The sequence below is a fragment of the Thalassophryne amazonica genome, chromosome 20 (assembly GCF_902500255.1).
Source record: "Thalassophryne amazonica chromosome 20, fThaAma1.1, whole genome shotgun sequence".
Classification (NCBI taxonomy): domain Eukaryota; kingdom Metazoa; phylum Chordata; class Actinopteri; order Batrachoidiformes; family Batrachoididae; genus Thalassophryne; species Thalassophryne amazonica.
The window spans coordinates 56,135,463-56,160,661 of record NC_047122.1 but is presented as its reverse complement, the minus strand read 5'-3'; the positions used below and the strand labels follow the sequence as shown (position 1 = coordinate 56,160,661).

The following is a 25,199-nucleotide window of genomic DNA, read 5'->3' as shown; positions in this document are numbered from 1 at the left end:
CTCCTTCTTCATAGCAATGCATAGCCCTCTGCCTCACTGCATACCCTCTCCAAACCTTTCTCTGTAGCCTGATGTGCACCTTCCAAAAATTGAAACATGTCGAAATGATGAAGACCACACGGGCTTTTGATTGATCACTTTTCTGCTTTCACTCCTTCCTCTCCCATCAGATTTTTTTTTTTTTTTTTAAGTTTTAGCAGTGCGCACACGGATTGCATTTTGATCATGGATCAAATAGAGGAATGTTTGCCAGAAAAGTCTCTAAATACTACCAACTTTGCAACGCGGAGTCGAAAAATTAATAAAATGCTCAAATGACCAGCAATTCATGGGAGAAATTATACATAATGTTCATTTGGAGGTTGATGATTGTATAAAGAAGTGGAGGTCATTGAGACAAATTAGTCCTTAAAAAAGGGGAAAAACAACCAGGAATAGTAACGTACAGGCAGAAAAGTTGTTGGTCATTTTGTGCCCCTTACTATTAAGGCGGTAAATTGCAGTACAACACCCACCAACATGACAGAGAACTTCGAAAAGGTCACACCCACGCTGACACCACTGCATAGCCACAGTTATGGAGTTGTAGAAGCATAAATCAGGCTTCACAGACGGCCTGAAAATTCAGCTGTATTCCTTCCTTTGGAAAATGTCAGGAATAAGTTATTTTCAGGACCTATCAACTTTCAACCAGCTTGTGAAAGTACATGTGTCGTGCATGCCGCTCAGTTTATTAAGTGTGGTCTGTACAAAGAGAAGACAACACCCTTCCTCCAAACTATATTCATTTTTTGAAAGAATCTGTTGGATTTTGGATCCTGGACTGTACTGAGTCTTTTCTATGTACCTGAGCAGGACACTGTTTTAATGTCATTATAACTGCCGCAATGACATGGGCATGGACCTTTCTACGACACTCTTTTATCCTGGCTGTGTGTACAGCAGCTGAAACGCCACCCCAACGCTGTTTTCACAGGCTGCCTGAAAATTAAGCTATATTTCTTATGCTGGAAAAAGTCGGGAATACTTTATTTCCAGGAGATATGGACTTTCTACCACCTTGCGGATGTGCGTGAGCGTTGTGTGCACCGCCTGGTTCACTTTAGCAGCAGTTTGTCGACATTCCATTCAACAGTGCGTGGTGGAACGTTTCCTCAGTGTTGGAAACACATGGGAAAAAAAAAAAATCGTACGATTGGTACTTTGTTTTTGGCAGTTTCCGGAGCTGTTTGTTTTGATTGCCATATGCTTAAATGCATACAGGTATATCCATCACATGACCTCTTATAGTAGAGGTGGGCGGATCGATCCTAATATCAGTTATCAAATATTCAATCAGTAGATAGTCTTGCGGATGGCTTGAACTCAGCGCTCAAGGCCACACTGGACAAGGTTGCGCCTCCTCTCTTGAGGACACGCCTTCCCAAGGCATACTCACCTTGGTTTAATGGTTACCTGCGTGACCTTAGGCAGAAGGCTCGAGGTTTTGAACGGAAATGGCGTAGTTCTAAGTTAGAGGTGTTCCATCTTGCATGGCGAGATGCTGTCTTGGATTATAAGCAGGTACTACTGGCTACAAAGCGTGCCTATTATTCTGATTTGATTAATAAAAATAAGCATAATTCCAAGTTTTTGTTTGAAACTGTAGCACTTCTTATTCATGGACAGCCACCTGTTATTCACTCTCCTTTCTCAGCACAGGACTTCTTGGATTACTTCGAGAAGAAAATTGAGGATATTAGGTTGAGTATATCTCAGCAGGCTGTGGCCCAACCACTGCATACTGCTGTGGAGGTGGATGCGCCCACTGAGGTGGTATCCAGATTTACAGATTTCTCGCTAGGCGCACTGACGAAGCTTGTGACATCTACTAAAAGCACAACCTGTTTATTTGATCCTATACCAACAAAACTGTTTAAGGACCTGTGGCCCATTCTTGGACCAACTGTGCTGGAAATTATAAATCTCTCATTAACGTCTGGACCTGTTCCTAAGTGTTTTAAGTCTGCAGTGATCAAGCCATTACTTAAAAAATCTAATCTCGACCCTAGTGTATTGAAGAATTATAGACCGATATCAAATCTGTCATTTTGTTCTAAAATCCTGGAAAAAGTGGTCTCGCGATAGCTTGTGGACTACCTCACTGAGAATAATCTTTTTGAGCCACTGCAGTCTGCTTTTAGAAAATGTCACTCCACAGAGACAGCACTTACTAAAGTAGTGAATGACCTTTTGCGAGCAATGGACTCGGATATCACTACGGTCCTGGTGCTGCTGGATCTTAGTGCTGCATTTGACACTGTGATTACCATATTCTACTCAATAGGCTGGAGAATCACTTTGGGATTACTGGAACTGCTCTTGCATGGTTGACGTCGTACCTGTCCAGTCGTTCCTACTGTGTATTGTGTAATGGAACCTCCTCCGATCGTAGAAACATGAAGTTTGGGGTTCTCAGGGATCCATTTTGGGCCCCTTGCTTTTTTCTCTTTATGTAGCACCCCTCGGGAATATAATGTGGCGTTTTGGGATTACCTTTCATTGCTATGCTGATGACACTCAATTGTATATGCCAATAACTGCTGGTAATCTTACTCACATAAAATCCTTGGAAGATTGTCTTGCATCAGTAAGAAGTTGGATGTCTAGTAACTTCCTACTTTTAAATTCTGATAAGACTGAAGTTATGGTTTTGGTCCAGCGAGATATCGGCATCAATTTGATCAGCTAGCATTTAGCTTAGGTCCGTGTGTTATACATCATACGGATAAAGTGAGGAACCTTGGAGTAATTTTTGATCCTGCGTTGTCCTTTGATCTCCACATTAGAGACATTACAAGGACTGCCTTCTTCCATTTGCGAAATATAGCGATTCTGTCTATGGCTGATGCTGAGACTTTGATTCATGCGTTTGTCTCTTCTAGATTGGACTATTGTAATGCTCTATTCTCTGGCTTACCGCAGTCCAGGATCAGGGGTCTTCAATTGGTTCAGAATGCTGCTGCCAGACTTTTGACATGGAACAGAAAGTTTGACCACATTACGCCAATCTTGGCGTCCCTGCACTGGGTTCCTGTTTCTGCAAGATCGGATTTTAAAGTACTGATTTTAGTTTATAAAATTGTTCATGGACTTGCACCTCCCTATCTGGCTGTCTTGATAAACCCCTATGTACCAGCTCGGGCCCTGCGTTCTCAGGGTGCAGGACTTCTGTGTGTTCCCAGGGTGAATAAAAAGTCTGCTGGTCACAGAGCTTTTTCCTATCATGCCCCAGCTCTGTGGAACGATCTGCCGGCACACATTCGGCAGTCGGACACTGTGGAGACCTTTAAATCACGTTTAAAGACTCATTTATTTTCCCTGTTTTATCATTAGTGTTATGATGTGTTTTTAATCTTGTATTCTTGTCTTTCTTTTATGGTTGTTTTTATTGTGTTTTAAATTTTTAATTATTTTTTATGTTGTGAAGCGCCTTGAGATGATTTTGTCGTGAATTGGCGCTATATAAATTAATAAATTTGAATTAGAATTTTGAGTTTTAATATCAATAATATCGATACCAATGCTGGTACTGATATTGAATGATCCTCATGTAAAAAGATCGATACTCTTTTTTCTCTCCCACACGCACTGACTGCCTCACACTCAGATTCATCAAAGTCTACTATCTGGAAGAGCAGTGCTGCACTGTGTCACACAACACGGAGCAGCGCACCCTTGTATTGTGGTTTGTCAGCCCTCTACCTCAGGACATTTTGTTTTAAGTTCTGTTGAGTGGTATTTTTTGTTTGGCGAAATTCTATCCTACATCTTTTGGATCCTTTAGGTCTATAAAGCTTAAATATGAAAAGTATCGGTATTGATATTGGTGATACTGGGCATATATTTATTTGGTATTGGATCAATACGAAAATTCCCAGTATCGCCCACCTCTATCTTATAGCCAAAATCTGAGTTCTGAATCTGTGCAACATGTCCTTTAAAACCCAAATAACAGTGGGCTCAAAATGTCATGGGTCACCAGTGGGAGAGAAACAGCTTTTGACTCCATTTTTCATTAGCTACCAACTGTCATGTTTATTTACAGTCTATAACACATATGATTAATTTTAGGCTTAAATTGACTTATAAAGCCAATATCTTTCATCTGTAAATCCCATGATCCCTATGATCGCTGCGGAGTCCAGACTTGTCTGTAGACTTTGCATTCCCTCTGCGATCACTGAGAATTTAGTGAGTTTATTTTACAGCTGTATGACCTCACTCAATCAATGATGGGGTTTTTTGTACCCCTCTTTTTCTGTGTGTCTCTAAAGTAACAACTTCTGTCCACAGACACACACACTGAAATCTCAGCAGTTATAGAAAGTAAACAGGATTATCTGGCTATCCCTTGCTCCACTGTAAACAGCCTGTAATGGCAGCAGGACGGCTAAATCCTTCCACCTCTTTGTCCCTCCCCCCCCCACCCTCCCATTTCTATTAAACATGGAGGTTAATCCGTGAGCCCTCTTGTCCCCGGCGCGGCGGCCCAGGATAAGCTGTCAGAGCTGGGCTGCTGATACACAGTTCTGCTCCAATAGCCGCACAGCCTGGATACAACATATAAGTGTCCACATTTGCATATTCGTGCATACATTTCTGACTGAGCGTGACTACGTGTAAATATTTCACCTGCGTTGCACGTTGCATGAATTTTTATGCTTTTCTTACATTATTATCAATCCATCCACCCATTTTCTGTACCCGCTTACTCCAATTAAGGGGGATGCAGGAGCCTGTCCCAATAGTTGTACATTATCAAGCAGAATAAAAACTAAGTAGGGAATTCTATTGACACAACATGATGGTCCACACCTTTGAGTTATCAACACCAGAGCTAATAGTGAAGTGCAGCTGAATGACAAACCACTAATGATTGACACACTTTTTGCAGATGTCACAAAAAGTCAATGTGTTTTCCTCCTGGTTGTCTTTTTCAGCATGGTTGACCTGCTTGCTGTAGCATATAAGGGGAAAGTCAATAATTGTCTGCTGGAAGAGGTGTCACACAAGCCGAAATTAACTGCTAAAGTGACCCCCTTAACTTATGGGTTGGAACCATAATGTTTTCCACATAATGGAAATTAATGTCCTATCACAGGTTTCAGACCTCTTGTGAAGTAAATCAAGCTTCGGGGATGCACTAATGAATAACCGCAGGTACTCACACAAAGGCCATCACCCTGTGTTGACCCTCTTTAAACTTAATGAAACCAAGATGAGAGAATATCCAAAGGAAGAGGACATGGCCATCTGGCATCGGGATCTGTAGCCTCACAAAGCAGTGATGATTAAAGGCTGACAAGCTGGCATTGCAGGCTACATTAACCTCTTGCCAAACTACCCAACTATAGTATGGCCTAGAAAAAAAATGCACCAAAAATAGCCAAGGCTGGTCTATACCCTAGGGCAGGGGTGCCCAAGTTTGGTCCTTGAGATCTACCTTCCTGACACTCTTAGTTGTCTCCCTGTTCCAACACACCTGAATCCAATGAAAGGCTCATTACCTTCCTGACACTCTTAGATGTCTCCCTGTTCCAACACATCTGAATCCAATGAAAGACTCGTTACCAGGCTTTTAATGAGCCTTTCATTGGATTCAGGTGTGTTGGAACAGGGAGACAACCAAGAGTGTCAGGAAGGTAGATCTCAAGGACTGAACTTGGGCACCCCTGCCCGATGGAATATGTTGGGCTACACACTGTCATCCAGATTATATCCCCTTTTTTTTCCCATAAAAAAGCTTCTATCTCAGTGTTCTTAGATAGCATGTTACTGCAATATACGACATTTATTAACAACAACAAACATTCAGTTGGTGCCACGCACAGTGCTATCATGCTTTATCTTAAGATCAAGTAGCGCTTCAGTGTGTTGTGTCAACATAAAGTCCATTCTGTTCCCTCATGATTCATTGTAGTCTGCAGTTGATTAGTTTGCAATGACATTTAAAGTGATTAAAATTGTATGTTGTGATTTATAAGGTTGAGCTGTCAGCATGTGCAATAAAAATCAGAATTTAATACCATGTCCTTGAGTATTTTGCATACCTAAAGTGTGTGTGCATTAAGGTTTTGGGGTTTTTATAACCTGGCCTGTAAAATAGATTATCCCAGAAAATATCCATGGGGAAAACTCTTGAAACTGTATACTGTTTGCCAATTAGCCTATGGCAGGTCATCAAAATAGTCAATTTAAGCACAACAGTTGCAAAAGTGGTGCATACTGATTTATTTCTATATGTATTTTTTTTGTGTGTGTGTTGCCCCTTTTGAAAAAGTGTCTTGATTCTAAATTTGATGTTTGGTTTCTGAAAAACTGCACACCTTCCGCAGCCAGGGGGTGCTATCAGTATATGGACATTTGAGGTAATCTTTTCAAGGATATCAACACTGCCAGTATCAATACTAGCATACCTAGGGTTTTCCATTATATGATGACAGTAGGATAATCACTTTATCGCAACTAACGAGGTTATGTTTCCACCATTGCATGTTTTTTGGGAACACATGCTATCATTAGTACAGAAACTAACAATGCCATATTAATGGAATTTCATGATATGTTGGGTTATGACCCTAAGAAGAACACATTAAATATTGCTGTAGCTTTGAATCAAGGAGCAACTCAAGATCTCAAGCCAATTAACTCTGTGAAATGTAATATTTTAAGACTTTTTTATTGTCTCCAAAATTAATGTCGAGACCACCACAAGGAAAATAATCCAATACATAAGCATTTTTAAAAGATGGATGACCTGAAATAAAAATCCTGTCTTTTCTGAAAGTTATTTTTTTTTTTACCCACATCCATGGAAACTAATTACGCACTTGAATTTGCTGTAGAACTTTGTTGAAGCTGTATTGCTTTTTAATGACACACTAATCAATTGGAACAGTGAATATATATATATAAAATGTGTTTATGTCTGTTTTTGTCAACATTTTATATTGGAAAGTGCAATTAATATTCTGTGTGCTTTTTGTTTTTTGAACAACTTATAGGTTGAAAACCATCCACTGTATCTGGCAGCAGTGATGTGGCATAACATGGACAAGCTTGTGAGATAAAAACAAACAAACAAAACAAAACAAAATGCAAAACAAACAAACAAACAAACAAAAAACAGATATAATGCAAGTCACATTTTAATGATAAATTGACTTTTGGGTGCACAATAGGGGTGTTTGTGTATAATGGAGTTGGAGGGGGAGGTTTGAAAATAAGGGGTGACCTGCAGAGAACGTTTGGAAACCACTGCGCTACGGAGTATTAAAAGAAGTAGTAGCTGCCATTGAAGTTCCAGAAGTAAAATTTTGTAAAAATGTTTCTGCCCTTCACACTGAGGACATGAATGTATCGCTCCAATAGCCAGTTCATGCAGTAAATGCTGAAATCCCTGAGTTGACTACTGTGCTATTCTCAGTGATGTCCTTCGAGTCACGATAGTAAATACACAGCCATCAGCTCTGAATGGAAGTGATGTTCCAAAAAAATAAAAGAGACACCACAACTCTGTTGTTGTTATGGCATAACAACCAAGGTGCCTTTTCTGCAGTTCTTACTTCCATTCTTCCAAATTTCAGACAAACTCGTAAATTGGAGTCACACCCTGACTGCCTTTTCTGTTTGGTTCAACATTTCAACCCAAAATTCTCCATTCTTCACTGTCACTTCCCATTTTGGTGACACATACAACCATTTATTGCTTTACTGGGACTCTGCTGCTCCTCTACTCACTGGCTCATATTACTAACTTGACATTAATAGAAGGGAAATTGCAAAAATGTCCCCAAAACTCAAGTGCGCAACAACAAATCCAGCCAAACCTTGTGCAGTCCTCACTTGGCTTGATTATTTAATGTACTCATTTTCATTATGCCCATTATGAGGAAGTCAGCTTTGAGACAAATGATCTTGGCCAAAGCTGAAGGGAACATGAAACAGCAAATGAGCTGTGACACGAAGTGAGAACAGTAGCCGAATGTGTTAAACAAGGTGAAAAGGAGTGTAAAGCAAGTGTTAAGAAAAGGGTAACAAAAAGGACGAAGCAGAGAACTGATGACAGACAGAAGGTGAAAATGATGAGGATCCAGTGGGAAATATGGTGTTGCTCTGAACAAAGGGAAAAAAAAAAAAAAAACTATAGCTGTTAATGAACATGTATGAAACACGTAAAGCAATTTCACTGTTATTACATCTACCATGGATGTAACAAAATTATGTGCTTATTTATGTATTTGTCTGTCTTTTAGCAGGATTACGTCAAAACTACTGCACAGATTTTGACAAAATTTTCACCATACCACGATATTACAGCATGGGAGATTCCATCTGCTGCACTACCACAAATGAGTAGATTCAGACTTCTCCATTCAAATTATAATGCTTTGCCATTGCAACAGTTCCCTGTAGCACACACCAGGGAAGTGCACAGCTGACCAGGTAGGTGGCAGATGAATGTATGTGTCTATTGTCTATATGTGGCCCTGCAACAGACTGGTGTCCTATCCGGGGTGTACCTCACCTCACGCCCTATGTTTGCTGGTATGGGCTCCAGCCCACTTTTACCCTTAACTGGAGTAAGTGGTTGAAGACGAGTGAGTGATGAGTGAGTTGCACAGTTATCAAAGCAAACTTTGTGGTTCGCTGTGCCCATCACTGCCATACTGGTACCTTGGCAACCTCCTCTGCTCCATCTCCTCACCATCAGATAAATATAACCAAGCGAAAGGACACATTTTGCTTCAGGGTGAATCTAGCAGTAGACACCTGTCAGTAGGGACCATTTCCTCAACAATGTGAGGTACACAGTCTGTTGGCTCAGGGTACAAATCCAGTTGAAGTATTTCAAACTCACACACTCAAATTATGCCATGTAAAACATTTAACTACACAGGACCAACTTTGATAAAGGGTCTTGCCCAGCAGACCTTATGATTATCTGGTATGGCGGGGAAACAAACCAAGGATTCTCTGCTAAGAAAGGTGCCTCTCTAACCTAACCTCAGGGCCCTTCACACATAGTGCGAAGTTTGGTCAAAAGCGCATAAGTGCGCATGACACAAGAATTGTGTGCAAACCGTGTAAAATCGTCCCTGCCTCTAACGCCTCGTACACCTGTTGCTTCAACCATTTCCGCACACCAGTGGCTGAAAAACACAGTGTGCGCTGTACGAACTCATCGAACCCTCTCGCGACAGGTGTCAGCCAAATTCCAGGTGATACGCACGGACATCTAACACCGCTCGTTTGGTACTTAGAAAATGTGTGGCCAGTTGCACTCTTGGCACGACAACAGTCTGCAGACAACCATTGTCATTCTGGCAGTGAAATTTGTCTAAGCTCCCAGTGACTGGAGTTGGAGATGTGGCGTGCAGTCGGCTGCCCCCACAACACACGTGTGGTTCGCGCTCCCCCCACAACACACGTGTGGTTCGTGCTCCCCCCACAACCAACACACGTGTGGTTCGTGCACTGAATGGACAGGGGTGTGGCAAACTGTTGACATCTCTGGTCCTTGATATCAGAGCTGCGTTAACACGGACCGTGTTTTGACAGACATGCACGTGTGCGCTTGCTGTACTCACATTGAAAAACATAATGCTTCTGTAACATGCTGGAGAGGGCGCACACTGACAGGCTGTTCCAGCTGGACCGGACTGTCAGTTTATGTGGACATGCAGCAGGTGATCTGAACATCATATCTGTCTGACAGGACAGTGAGTGGTGTGCCGTGCACCACTGCAGGACCATATAACAGGCCAACAGTACGACAAATACATCACTTTTAGTCATGTATAAGCAGAAATAGACCGTAGCAGATGCTGTTTGGTCAGTTATCACTGCACTTTTTTTTTTTAAACATACGTTTGTCTGCTTGTTGATTTTAGCTATTTTATGCTTCTATTGCAAGACAGTGATTGTGGTGCAGTGGTAGAGTTTGTGTCTGGTAATTAGAATGTGTGTAGGTTCAAATCCTGTGAGTGACTTCTTTTTTTAACCAGGGTTATTTAACCGCGGGGTTCTGTATTGCGTCCCCTTTTATGTATTATTTATATCAACCCAGTGACATAAATAATACAAATTGACCAAATTCGCACTCTTTGTGAAGTGGCTCTAATAGACACTATGAGTGTAATGGTGTCACACACTGAATGGCTTGGATTTCACAAGCACTGATCAGATATGGTGCTCTGTTGTTGAAGAAAAGTAGACATAGAGGGTGGACCATGACTAGCTTGTTGTCCATTAACACAATACCAGACAACTGATCCATGTATCAGGAAACACATTACGCTCGAATGCTAAAAAGTCTTGTTAATGACTTAAGGCACATTGCAAGCCAGATGACCTATGCTTAGAAACAGTTTATCTGCTGCTGTTAAAATTTCAGACATAATCTTGCCAGCTACTTTGTTGTCAAGTCTTCACAACGCAAGCTAACCTTCAAGAAGCTCAAAAAGGTGAATTAAACAAACCAACCTATGTGCGGTCAACCTGTATGTGACATTGGCTCAATGACTATAGATGCTTCAATAACTACACATCTCACATTAAACGTTTAGACGTCATACCAGCATAATCAGCGCAAATCACCATATCATTGTGTTTTAAGTGTTCCCAAAAGGACAGCCATGCAGATCAAGTTTCTATTAGTGGAAACCATCTGCTGTCTGAGGTGGTACGTGGCAGTAGTCACCTTGTTAGTCCCAAAAATTATTAAACTGGTGACTCACCGGATCTTTAGCTTGCTGCGCTAACATGGCATATGTGGAAATCCTGCTGCACAGACATTTGATGTGGACAGTAGTAGATGTGAGCGTTTGGCAGCCTTCTGTGCCCCAGTTTTCTGTGCCAGCTTCCCTGAAAACAGAGGTAGAGGGGTTGGGGTAATAAAAAAAAGAGAGGTCACATGGTTTAGATGCACCTAAAGAACTTTCAACGTCAAAGGAGTGACAGAGAAACAAAGTTCTAAATCAGACCTTGGCCATCTTTTCCAAGTTCAACAAAGTACCTCCGCGCATAGGTTTAATGTGGTAATATATGGAGAAATCCGCACTCACGCATTGACAGGTTCTTTAAATTTGCAGTCTTCAAAGAAGAAGAAACGTTATCCCACTTGTGCGTCATGTCATACGTGTTTCACAACCTAAATGCTTCCGTTATCAATGTCCTTCCTTCATTTTATTCTCTGCATTTTCTTAAAGGAATACCCCAACAGTCTGACCATGAAGGGAATTGAGAAGGGTTGCAGCAATACACTAAACCAAAAAAAACGACAAAAAAAAAAAAAAACAACCAAGACCATGGCTTAAATGGCGAATCAGGTTATTCAGAAATAAATGGCCAATTTTGTTCACAGTCAATACCTTACCTCAGGAAACAATGCACAGAATCTCGTATAATGGAAGCTTTATTGGCCTACTTCATTCTCCTCTTCCCTTTATTTCCACTTACTTCTATATGATCTCAATAGAAGGTTGAGTGTGGCGTTTGATCAATAAGACTCTAACTCAACTAATTACTGTGCCAGCTCACAGCACACATTAACCTCATGTTTAACCCTGGATGTATTTCTATTCAGACCCACTGAAAATGAGAGTCACTGCAGGAATTTACAGATGGTGTCAAAAAGACGTGAGGAATGATGTGAGAGAGACAATGGCATTTAAGCATTGTAAAAATCCCTGTATTAATAAACAACAAATAAGGACAAAGAATGTTTGAACGTTTCACAAATAGGGTTCATTTTATCTGGTGGAAAAATAAAGATTTGTAAAGAAAAGAGAAAATAAAATTAAATGTAATCACATACTACAGGCAACACAGTGTAAAGTACTTTCACAGCTAATGCCTTAACGGAGAACTTAATTACCATCTACCACCTCCATCTAATCCTCACAAGTGGATGGTGGTGGTTTGGGGGGTTGGAAGTGTTCCATTAATTAGAACTTCAAAATATTGGAATTTATATAAAATCTGCAATTTTCAAATCATACATGGGCTATGGTGAGCAACACATCTGGTGACCTTTCATACCATTGTGAAAATAACTTAAATCTTAATAACTTAATAACTTAATAAAATCTCAAACTAAAATTTCTCCAACTGTGATCATTTGATGTAATCAAACATTATGTGAGTTAAGTCAGTTATAATATCCACTTTGTTTTAGAGCAAATTTGAAAATAACTTTAAAATAAATAGTTAGATGATAGTGGAAATAAAAAAATCTATGTTAGATTTTCAATGAGTCAAAACAGCATGGAAGATTGCAAAAGATTCTAGAAATGATGGGAATTACTTTTGAAAGTTTCCAAATGGCAGTATTAGAGATCATTTGGTTCATCCCTGGGTGTAATTACAGTAAGTGCCCACTCATCAAATTGAACTCATCTTGCCTTTTAAGAGCAAAAAAACATCTCCATAATTAAGGTAAAGCATCCGGAAGCCCAAATTAGCATCCAGGAATATTTTCTCCCAAACATCCATCAGAAACTGGAGCTGTCAGAAAGGACATCCAGTGTAAAACTAGTGCCAAATATCAATGCAGCTCTGGTTGTATCTGCTATGGCAACCACAAACAAAATGGGAGCAGCCAAAAAGGACAACACACACACACACACACACACACACACACACACACACACAGACATATACACTCAACAAAAATATAAACGCAATACTTTTGGTTTTGCTCCCATTTTGTATGAGATGAACTCAAAGATCTAAAACTTTTTCCACATACACAATATCACCATTTCCCTCAAATATTGTTCACAAACCAGTCGAAATCTGTGATAGTGAGCACTTCTCCTTTGCTGAGATAATCCATCCCACCTCACAGGTGTGCCATACCAAGATGCTGATTAGACACCATGATTAGTGCACAGGTGTGCCTTAGACCGTCCACAATAAAAGGCCACTCTGAAAGGTGCAGCTTTGTTTTATTGGGGGGGATACCAGTCAGTATCTGGTGTGACCACCATTTGCCTCATGCAGTGCAACACATCTCCTTCGCATCATCCGTGAAGAGAACACCTCTCCAACGTGCCAAATGCCAGCGAATGTGAGCATTTGCCCACTCAAGTTGGTTACAACGACAAACTGGAGCCAGGTCGAGACCCCAATGAGGACGACGAGCATGCAGATGAGCTTCCCTGAGACGGTTTCTGACAGTTTGTGCAGAAATTCTTTTGTTATGCAAACCGATTGTTCCAGCAGCAGAGTGGCTGGTCTCAGACGATCTTAAAGGTGAACATGCTGGATGTGGAGGTCCTGGGCTGGTGTGGTTACACGTGGTCTGCGGTTGTGAGGCTGGTTGGATGTACTGCCAAATTCTCTGAAACGCCTTTGGAGACGGCTTATGGTAGAGACATGAACATTCAATACACGAGCAACAGCGCTGGTTGACATTCCTGCTGTCAGCATGCCAATTGCACGCTCCCTCAAATCTTGCGACATCTGTGGCATTGTGCTGTGTATTAAAACTGCACCTTTCAGAGTGGCCTTTTATTGTGGGCAGTCTAAGGCACACCTGTGCACTAATCATGGTGTCTGATCAGCATCTTGGTATGGCACACCTGTGAGGTGGGATGGATTATCTCAGCAAAGGAGAAGTGCTCACTATCACAGATTTAGACTGGTTTGTGAACAATATTTGAGGGAAATGGTGATATTGTGTATGTGGAAAAAGTTTTAGATCTTTGAGTTCATCTCATACAAAATGGGAGCAAAACCAAAAGTGTTGCGTTTATATTTTTGTTGAGTGTCTGTGTGTGTATGTAAAATTGCACATAAAGACTAGACCTATTGTACCTGCATTAAAGGTAAATGTCCACCAGGTGGAGGCATTGCTTCATTTAAAGAACCTTGAGTACAGGCTGCTGTGAGACATGACAATTAATCTGTTGCTTTTTGTAGTAGATTAGATTACTGACAGATCTTGTGTTGGAAATTACTTTGGCTTGATTCTCTATGATATAAAAAATATTTTAAAAATAAAATTGTAAAAAAAAAAAAAGAAAACTCTCGCACACTGCCTCACTTGCAACACAAAGGTGAATTTAATCAAGCAAACAAGCAAGCAACATTTCGGCCAAAGGCCATCATCAGGCCTTTGGCCTTTTTTTTCTTTTTTTTTTTTTGCCTGATGATGGCCTTTGGCTGAAACATTGCTTGCTTGTTTGCTTGATTAAATTCGCCCTTGTGTTGTGTTGCAAGTGAGGCAGTGTGAGAGAGTTTTTTTGTTTGTTTGTTTGTTTAGCAGCCTTTGTGCCTTCTCTTATGCACCTGTCGTCAAGGGATGTGCGAAGTGATTTCTTTTTCTAAAAATAAAATTGTAAAAATTTATAAGCAAGAAAACACGTCCTTAAATTGAATGGATGTTGGTTCTCAAGGTGCCACTTGTTTAAAACACATTTGATTGTATTCCTCAGTTTCTGCCATTTTTATATCTTTGAAATAAATTAACATATGACTAAAAGCATGGCCCCGCCATGACATTATATTAAACACTGTAGTAAAAGAATTCAATTAAGATTATGTAAACTTGTGCTAAAATCCACATGATAGTAAAGTGGCAACACTGTATCATCACTGGCTCTCAGAAAGATGATAATGCAGAAGTACACAGACAAATTCTTATGCACAGTGTCAGTAATAAGATTCAAGTACAATTGCCTAACGATCATCATCTACAAAGTGGCACTTCAAAGACAAAAGAAATAAAAAAGTCAGATAAGGAAGCCCAGAGACAGCTTGACAGATACATAACAGTCTGTGGAGGTGTGGATGTGTCTGTATAGTTGAGAGGAAGCAGGAAAATGAAAGCAAGCAAGGATATGTGCACATTTTTAGTTTTTAGAAGGGGATAGTTCAAATTCTGTAAGTTTTCTGACAAGTTCTTTGGGTTGCAGTATTTAGTGTCATGCATATTTCATTTTGGCTATAATAAGTTATTGAGCATTACTTTTTATATTAATGCATGTTTATCAACAGAAACCTGGGAAGTAATACAAGTGAGGTCCAGTCAGGTTTGGGACTATGCTGTTACTGCCATATTCATTATGCTTAATTTACTGAAACACATTTGCATGTAGACAGATTTGCGTACCAAACAAGCTAAGCTAACAATAACAGGGTAACTTTGGCTCAAATGTTTAACTATTTTATTGTGTACTGGTTTTCATAACAAGTGGCTTGGATTTGGTTAGTAACTGTACAGTCAACCATCAATAGAACTAATGTTGGTAATTAGTGCTAATGGTGCAAACATATAACCAGGGTTGGGAGGGTTACTTTAAAAATGTGTTCCGATACAGTTACTAGGTACCTCTTGAAAAATGTAGTCAGAAACCTAATCTAAGTACCATAATATTAAAGTAATGTAATTTGATTACTTTCAATTACCTCTGGATTACTCCAATATCAAATATGCTAATACAGACAAAAGAAACCAAATATAAATAGTCTTGACCACATAGTACAGTTTATTAAGCAAAAATTCAACTGTTTCTTTTACATGGCATGCTCTGTTTTACTTCACATTATGAATTAAGAGCACCCACAATATTATTTTAAACACACCCAGTGTTCACCTGCTAAATTTTCAATTGTTAATTTTCAATTTAAATTGCCAACAAAGACAAGTAGGACTCCTTCTTCAGCTTGACAGCATCCCTTACTTTCGGCGTCCACCACCGGGTTCGGGGATTGCTGCCACGACAGGCACCAGAGACTTTGTGACCACAGCTACGAGCGGCCACATCGACAATGGAGGTGGAGAACATGGTCCACTTGGCCTGCCAGGTCTGACGGCTTCCTCCCCTCCCAGTGGATCCAACTCACCACCAGGTGGTGATCAGTCGACAGCTCAGCCTCTCTTTTCACTCGAGTGTCCGAGACACGTGGCCGAATGTCAGATGATACGACTACAAAGTCGATCTTCGACCTCCGGCTCAGGGTGCCACATGCACTTATGGACACCCTTGTGATCGAACATGGTGTTCGTGATGGACAAAGTGTGACTAGCACAGAAGTCCAACAACTGAACACCACTCGGGTTCAGATTGGGGAGGCCATGCTTCCTGATCACCCCCTCAAGGTTTCACTGTTGCCACCCACGTGGGCGTTGAAATCCCCCAGGAGAACAATGGAGTCCCCAGTCGGTGCGCTATCTAGTACCCCTCCCAGGGACTCCAAGAAGGTTGGGTACTCTGCACTGCCGCTCGGCCCATAGGCCGAGATAACAGTGAGAGACCTGTCCCCTACCCGAAGGCATAGGGATGCGACCCTCTCGTTCACCGTAGTGAACTCCAACACATGGCAACTGAGCTGGGGAGCAATAAGAAATGCGACCCCAGCTCTCCGCCTCTCCCTGTGGGCAATGCCAGAAAAGTGGAGCATCCAGCCCCTCTCCATGAGTTGGGTACCAGAGCCCAAGCTGTGCGTGGTGGTGAGCCCGACTATCTCTAGTCGGTATCTCTCAACCTCCCAGCTCAGGCTCCTTCCCCCCAGCGAGGTGACATCCCACGTCCCAACAGCCAGGGGCTGTGAGCGCGGACTGGGCCGCCGGGCCACCCGCCCTCGACCGCCACCCAATCCTTTCTGCACCCGACCCACATGGCTCCCTCTGCAGGTGGTGAACCCACAGGAGGTAATGGTATTATGACAAGGTAAAACCTCTTAAATCATTCTAAAGTCAGTTTTAAGCAGAAACAAGGCCATGTTAAACAGGAATGAGGCGTTAATCCGTGACGCTTTGAAATGAAGGACTGTCAGTGAATGCAACAGCTAACAGCTCATGTAGCTTCACCACTTTGATTGCTTCCTTCGCCTTTTCTGACGAAATAATGCTGAATTTATGTGAAAATGATTGTTGTACAAACGCTTCAGATATCTGTCGCTGAGCTCGATGACGAGGAGGAGGAGTGCAATTTGAAGCAGAAACGAGGTGATAATCGGTGAACTGCGGCTGATGATGCATGCGCAGTGAAGGCAGGGTGGACCGAGTTTTAGGGGGGACCGTTCAGTCTGCAACACAGTCTAGTCTAGGGGTGGCCAAGTTCGGTTCTTGAGAGCCACTTTCCTGACACTCTTAGTTGTCTCCCTGCTCCAACACACCTGAATCCAATGAAAGGCTCATTAAACGTCTGCTAACGAGTCTTTCATTCGATTCAGGTGTGTTGGCGTAGGGAGACAACTAAGAGTGTCAGGATGGTGGCTCTCGAGGACGGAACTTGGCCACCCCTGGTCTAGCCAATGCAAGTGATTTTACTCCAATAAGAGTTGATTTTGCCCTCTGGTGGAGTGTCTTTAACTCTGTTTAGGCTGGGACCAAATGTTATCCCAGCAGAGCAAAATTTCCTGTGTCGAGGTGACAATCTGTATTTTCAGGAAGTACTCAAAAGAAATCTCTGTGACATATTGTCACTGATTTATTAAGAGAAACATGATGAAAAACAGGTAGGTTAACAGGTTGAGTTGAAGGTAGCATTCCCTTTTCATGTTCTTCCCATTCACACAACCGCCGTGAGAGTAAATCATCTTCAATATCCAAAGAGATATCAAGTTAAATCTTTTAAAATGACATCCCTGGCACATATGCAGCCATATGGAGTGACAGCATATGCATTCATTCAAACAGGCAGAGTGTTAGCTGTCTTATTGCACAAAATTATTTGCAGTTACCAACACACATTCTATGAAAATAGACACTCATCAGGAATTCTAAACCATTCTGGCAGCAAAGATGAAGTTGTACTAATGAGAAACAAATTCTCAGGCATTAAAGCAAAATAAAAAGTAAAAACTCTTTGTGGACTCTGTTTTGACTGCTGAATTTGACCCTCTTCTACAACCCCTGGCAAAAATTATGGAATCACCGGTCTTGGAGGATGTTCATTCAGTTGTTTAATTTTGTAGAGAAAAATCAGATCACAGACATGACACAAAACTAAAGTCATTTCAAATGGCAACTTTCTGGCTTTAAGAAACATTATAAGAAATCAAGAAAAAAAGATTGTGGCAGTCAGTAACGGTTACTTTTTTAGACCAAGCAGAGGAAAAAAAAATATGGAATCACTCAATTCTGAGGAAAAAATTATGGTATCACCCTGTAAATTTTCATCCCCAAAACTAACACCTGCATCATATCAGATCTGCTCGTTAGTCTGCATCTAAAAAGGAGTGATCACACCTTGGAGAGCTGTTGCACCAAGTGGACTAACGTGAATCATGGCTCCAACATGAGAGATGTCAATTGAAACAAAGGAGAGGATTATCAAACTCTTAAAAGAGAGTAAATCATCACGCAATGTTGCAAAAGATGTTGGTTGTTCACAGTCAGCTGTGTCTAAACTCTGGACCAAATACAAACAACATGGGAAGGTTGTTAAAGGCAAACATACTGGTAGACCAAGGAAGACATCAAAGCGTCAAGACAGAAAACTTAAAGCAATATGTCTCAAAAATCGAAAAATGTACAACAAAACAAATGAGGAACGAATGGGAGGAAACTGGAGTCAACGTCTGTGACCGAACTGTAAGAGACCGCCTAAAGGAAATGGGATTTACATACAGAAAAACTAAACGAAAGCCATCATTAACACCTAAACAGAAAAAAACAAGGTTACAATGGGCTAAGGAAAAGCAATCGTGGACTGTGGATGACTGGATGAAAGTCATATTCAGTGATGAATCTCGAATCTGCATTGGGCAAGGTGATGATGCTGGAACTTTTGTTTGGTGCCGTTCCAATGAGATTTATAAAGATGACAGTCATTGATGATATGGGGCTGCATGTCAGGTAAAGGCACTGGGGAGATGGCTGTCATTACATCATCAATAAATGCACAAGTTTATGTTGATATTTTGGACAATTGAAAGGATGTTTGGGGATGATGAAATCATTTTTCAAGATGATAATGCATCTTGCCATAGAGCAAAAACTGCAAAAACATTCCTTGCAAAAAGACACATAGGGTCAATGTCATGGCACAGGGTCAATGTCAATGAGCAGATCTGATTTGATGCAGGTGTTAATTTGGGGGATGAAAATTTACAGGGTGATTCCATAATTTTTTCCTCAGAATTGAGTGATTCCATATTTTTTTCCTCTGCTTGGTCTAAAAAAGTAACCCTTACTGACTGCCACAATCTTTTTTTCTTGATTTCTTATAGTGTTTCTTAAAGCCAGAAAGTTGCCATTTGAAATGACTTTAGTTTTGTGTCATGTCTGTGATCTGCTTTTTTTCTACAAAATTAAACAACTGAATGAACATCCTCCGAGGCCAGTGATTCCATAATTTTTGCCAGGGGTTGTAGTTAAGCTTGGATTTCTCTGTTGGTATTGATTCCTTTTAGCAAAAAGACTTATTCTCTCTAATGTCATCCATAAAGTTGGAACACTTGCTGATCTTTATTTTTTCAGATCTACTGTGTGCTGCAGGCCCTGCTGGGTTCATACAAGCATTAAGATTATTTACTGTGCTTTGCTGGCAGGGATCAAATATAAAAAATAATGTTATGGGGTTGATTTCATTATCATTCAACCAATTCAGTGAGTTTTGAGCTCTGGTACAGCGCTCTTATCATGAAAACCAGGTTCCAGATGTACAAACAGGTGTACGTATTTGTATAGTTAGTTTATAGACCATGGATCCCAAATGTATTCTGCAAGCATGGCATAATCCAAAATGCTGAAATCTGTAAATACACATAACGCAATCCAGTTTGCAAGCACTGTGATAATCATCAACACATCTGTTGTTTGGTCTTGACTTTGACAGAGAATAAAGTTTGATTAAATGGATGTTAGAACTGCCTTTCGTTTGACAGGTAGTTATCCTTCAGTGCAGATTGGAATTCGACAGTATGTCTTGATGAATTGGAGCCCCCCCCCCCAAAAAAAGTGTCTCACTCACTTGAAAAAGTAGTACATTAAAAAAAAAAATGCAGGTGCCAGAATTATTTGTCAAATAAACTTTTTTGAAAAAGACAGCAATCACTGCAGTAGTATACAAATGGCAATCAATAAGGAGGGGAAATTGCAAGTAGAATAACATTGCAAAAACACTTTCCCAACAAGAGCGAAAATTGACCTTTTACATCCACAAAGAATAAAATGGATCCAAAATGTGTGTGCATTGAAAGACAATTGCACCCCATTAGGAAACAAAGAAAGGTTAAACACGCTCTGAATTCTTAAATCTGACTGGCTGCTAGCAGATATTTCAAGGGTATGAAAGAGAAGCAATTGAAAAACAAAACCTGTAGACTTGACAAAAAAAAACAAAAGAAACAAAGTAAGATGAAATAACAAGAGCTCAAAAAACTGAATTGTTATTAAAATGTAACATTCTGGTTGACTGATGATGTAGTTTGACTTATTTACTGAATGTCCCTGACCAAGAAGGTCATGTTTTGGCTTGATTACTTGTTTCTCTGCAGTAGTACTAGGAACCTAGAGACTAACAAGTGACCTGAGGCATTGGCTAAATGTCTGTCTTTCTTACCAAGCTTCTTCTGATGATCCTTGGATACCGCTGGAATGACTTTGTAGCAAACAAGCATCACTTACATTGTAAGGATGTTGTAGCTACGACATCTTGGCCGTGTAGTATATTTTCACATCCATGATCCAGCATGTACCATAGACAGGGTTGGGTAGGATTACAAGTAATCTGTATGTACATACATACATACAATCCACATGTATTCTTTCAAAGTAATTCTACCCAACCTTGACCATAGATTAGACAGAACTTTATTAATCCCTTGGGAAGACTACCTCAGGGAACTTGAGATTCCAGCAGCATTGTATAGCAGCACATAGAGTATCAAAAGCAAAAAAACAATTTGCAAATATAAATACCAGACATACTGATTGCAACTGGTTTACTGGCTACTACTGTTCCTCTCTTTTCAGTCCCCTGTCTTCCTGTTACTCCTCCTCCCCCTGCCACCTTGTAAACTTTCCTGTCATGATTGTACATATCCTTCGATTTTGCCCACCCCACCTTGTCTGCATTGTCTTTTAACATCTCACTACTACACTTGCCACTACCTTGAACAAGTATGAACATCATTCATTTGACTTATTGCAACTCCACCACTCTGCCATTCATGCAAGGTGAAGAAGACAGTATCACAATAACTCATTATTTTCTTGTCATTTTATATCTAATTTTAACATGCTGAAATGCAATAGTTTGAGTACTCGTGTCAAAATAAAAAATAATAATAATAAAAAAAAAAAGGTCAGTCAGTTGCAGTGTGTTAAAAGAAACACTATCCACAAGTACAATCTGGTCCAGGTATGAGCAGTTATTAAGGTTTTGAGGATCCAGCATCAAGCCCTGCAACACACTGGTTTCCTGTCCAGAGTATACCCTGCCTCACACCATATGACTGCTGGGATAAGCTCCAGCCTCCTCATGACCCTTATTTGGAGTAACCGGGTATAGAAAAGCATGGATGGATCCAGCATGGGTGTCAGTGATTCATGCACTTGTTTCCAGACAAGAAGGTTTGTGGTTCAAGGCCACCTGTGCATGTTCTCCTTATACGTCCTGACTTGTGCTCGAAACGGCATCTGACAGAATGTGGGCCAAATCAACATGCATATCTGCTGTGGCGATGCCACATAAAAATTGGCGGAGGCAAAAAGGAATAAATCATCACTTTGTTTTGAGCAATTTATTCAAATACCTATTGATCAGGTATTTTTGTCTGTTTCCTTGTCTTTCTATATGCATTTTCAAAAGATAATATCATGTAGGTCATGTTGTGTGACTGTTGTTTCAAGGTTCAATGAAATGCTCAACCAAGGTATAAGTGTACAAGTAAATATGGATACGAGGTCTGTTAGAAAAGTATCGGACCTTTTTTTTTTTCAAAAACCTGATGGATTTGAATCACGTGTGCTTGCATGAGCAAACCTTGAACCTTTGTGCGCATGCGTGAACTTTTTCACGCCTGTCGATTGCATCATTTTCTGGTAAGCAGCCTTTGTGTGAGGTGTGTGTCATGCACTTGCCGTTTTTTCAATCCAAGGACAAAGACGGAATGACTGGAGCAGCACCACATCAAATTTTGCCAGAAACTGGGCGACAGCCAGGTGGAAACCATTCGGATTATTAAGACGGCTTTCGGTGACGATCCTATGGGCATCACACAGATTAAGGAGCAGTACAGCCAGTTTAAAGACATCCGCACAATGGTGGAGAGCGAGCCACACTCCGGTCGGCCATCAACATGCTGAAATGACCAGATCATTTCCAAAGTGAACACTGTAATGATGCGGGACTGTTGTGTGACTATTCGAGAAACTGCGCAAGAAGTGGACATCAGCACTTTTTCGGCACACTCCACTGTGACAGAAGATTTGGCCATGAAAAGAGTGGTGGTGAAAATCATGCCGATGGCTTCGGCACAAAGCTGATGGTGAAGCAAAAGCACCTTTGTGCTGAAGTCTCATAGGACATGTTGTGACATGCCCACCTCTTCCACAATTTCTCGGATAGTCACACGACTGAAAAGTCACCGAAAGCTATCTGAATCATCCGAATGGGTTCCACCTGGCTGTCGCCCAGTTTCTGACAAAATCTGATGCGGCGCTGCTCCAGTCGTTCCGTCTTTTTCCTTGGAATGAAAAACGCCGAGCGCACGGCACATGTTCCACACAAAGGCTGCTTACCAGAAAATGATGCAATTGACAGGCGCGAAAAAGTTCACGCATGTGCACGAAGGTTCAAGGTTGGCTCATGCAAGCACATGTGATTCAAATCCATCAGGTTTTTGAAAAAAAATAAAAAGGTCCGATACTTTTCTAACAGACCTCGTATATCTGCAAAGGTGTTTTTGGCCAAGTGTGACTGCATCATATGACATCATTATGAAGTCATTCATACAAATCTATCGCAAATATTTTGATGGTCAATAGATGCCATGGCCCCATGACCCAGTCCCGGATAAGCGCATATGTTTTAACCTTTGAAAAAGCTACAATACTCCAAAATCCAATTACCTCATGTAACGTTCCCACCAACTTAGAAGGAAATCCATACAGCAGTTTTGAGTTATCCTGTCCACACGATGGGTAATATTCAAAGTAATATATAAATAAAGTTTTTACTTACAATACTTTTTTAAACCCTCATTTTATTTCATTTTCTGTAGTGTATTTATATAGCCCAAAATCAAAACATAAGTCACCTCAAACCACTTTACAAGGACAAGGTCTAATCTTACCAATGAGAGAAACCTTCATCGTTTAATGAAGGGCTCTTGCCCGAAACGTTACGTTTATTTTTTGCTAAATAAAATTTTCTGTATTGGAGTGCTGTGGCTGTGCGAATCATTTGGTTTCTCTCTGATATATTTTTTTTGGTCCTGCACACCTTTTTACATGTTTTGGATGTGTGTGTCTCCATTGCATTACTAATCTTACCAATGACCTCAAGCAAGCAAGTAGGTGACAGTACCAGGGGAAAAAAAACAAACAAACAAAAAAACAAACAAACAACAAAGCAAAAACCACACAACAAACTCTGTCACCAGGAAAAAACGGTGTGCATGTTCTTCAAGGGGAACAAACAACCGCGTTGACCAAAATGACTCTCCAGGGCAAAATTAATACATTGTTGGCTATAGTTTAATTCTCAGTGAAGACACACAGTGGTGCTGAGGACTAACTAAAAAGTCAGAGATTTTAAAGCTATTTTTTTTTTAATTTTGGTTAACACAACTAATCATTAACAAGTTTGACCACTTAATAACTGGAAACATGTCCATACATTTTTTTGCATTTTTGCAAATGTAATAAGATTTAACCTTATCAGCTAATGTAGACAGCCAGCAAACACTGCCAAAAAATTAATTATCTGCAATGTTATTTGCTTTGCTCATAATTTTAGTCACCTTGTCAGCTCTCAGTGGAAATATAAAGTAACTTATTTTGTATCCCAGGAGAACAGCATTGTGATTAAAGGCCACGGACAGTGATGGAAATAAAAATTATAGGAAGGAAAAAATGCCATTTCAGTTTATTTTTATCAATTCCTCTGTACATCAACAACCTCCAAGGATCCAGCCTACACATTTCCCAGAGGCCCCACATATTGGATGCTACTCTCGCACAGCTGAAGGCAACAGAGCACAGCATAACATGACAAAAATCATCTGGGGGTCCTGATGATTGTGTATCATTTCTGGGCAAGCCTTCAAGCACTTAAACTGCAGGAATGTACAGTCATTCATGCATTTCTGTGTAAGTGTGAGCATGAATGCAATTGACCCAAATATCAAACTAAGCTTCCCCCCTCCCTCTCTTTTCCCAAGACTGATGTAAAGATGGGTTTTATAACCAGAAGAACATCCCATAAGATTATCTTAAGCTCACTGTGGTTGAGTACAAAACTAAACAGATTATGCTTCTATATTTTAGCTGTTGCACAGATATGAAGTAGCACATGACTAAACATATGACCAGTGTACCCTAGTACTATTAAAATAGAACTGTATTTAATAATTGCAAGTGCAATTTCCAATACAAAAATTGTAACAATAATCATATATATATATACAGTATGTTGTTGTTACTGTCTTTACATTTTTTGAAAATACACTCAACAAAAATATAAATGCAACACTTTTGTTTTTGCTCTTATTTTTCATTAGCTGAACTCAAAGATCCAAAACATTTTGTATATACATAAAAGACATATTTCTCTCAAATATTGTTTACACATCTGTCTGAATCTGTGTTAGTGAGCACTTCTCCTTTGCCAAGATAATCAATCCCTGCACTGAATATTTCAGAGTGGCCATTTATTGTGGCCATCTTAAAGCACACCTGTGCAATAATCATGCTGTCAAATCAGCATCTTAATATGCCACACCTGTGAGGTGGGCTGGATTATCTCGGCAAAGAAGTGCTCAGTAACACAGATTTAGACAGATTTGTGAACAATATTTGAGAGAAATAGGTCTATAGTGTATACAGAAAATGTTTTAGATCTTTGAGTTCAGCTCATGAAAAATGACAGCAAAAACAAAAGTGTTGCATTTCTATTTTTGTTCAGTGTAGATATTTATCTTATGTCATTGTGGAAGGGCACAAATCAATAATTATATAATTCAATTCTGAAAGA

The 25,199-nt window shown here is 40.3% G+C and overlaps 1 protein-coding gene across 1 annotated transcript in view; it reads right to left on the bottom strand.

The window, feature by feature from the left end:
* The window catches only part of adgrb2 (adhesion G protein-coupled receptor B2), a 695,462-nt gene that overhangs the window by 206,597 nt on the left and 463,666 nt on the right, over positions 1 to 25,199 (bottom strand). Inside the window, 1 exon segment of the mRNA XM_034161569.1 lies at positions 10,782 to 10,908. Within this exon segment, the coding sequence (XP_034017460.1) occupies positions 10,782 to 10,908 (127 nt within the window).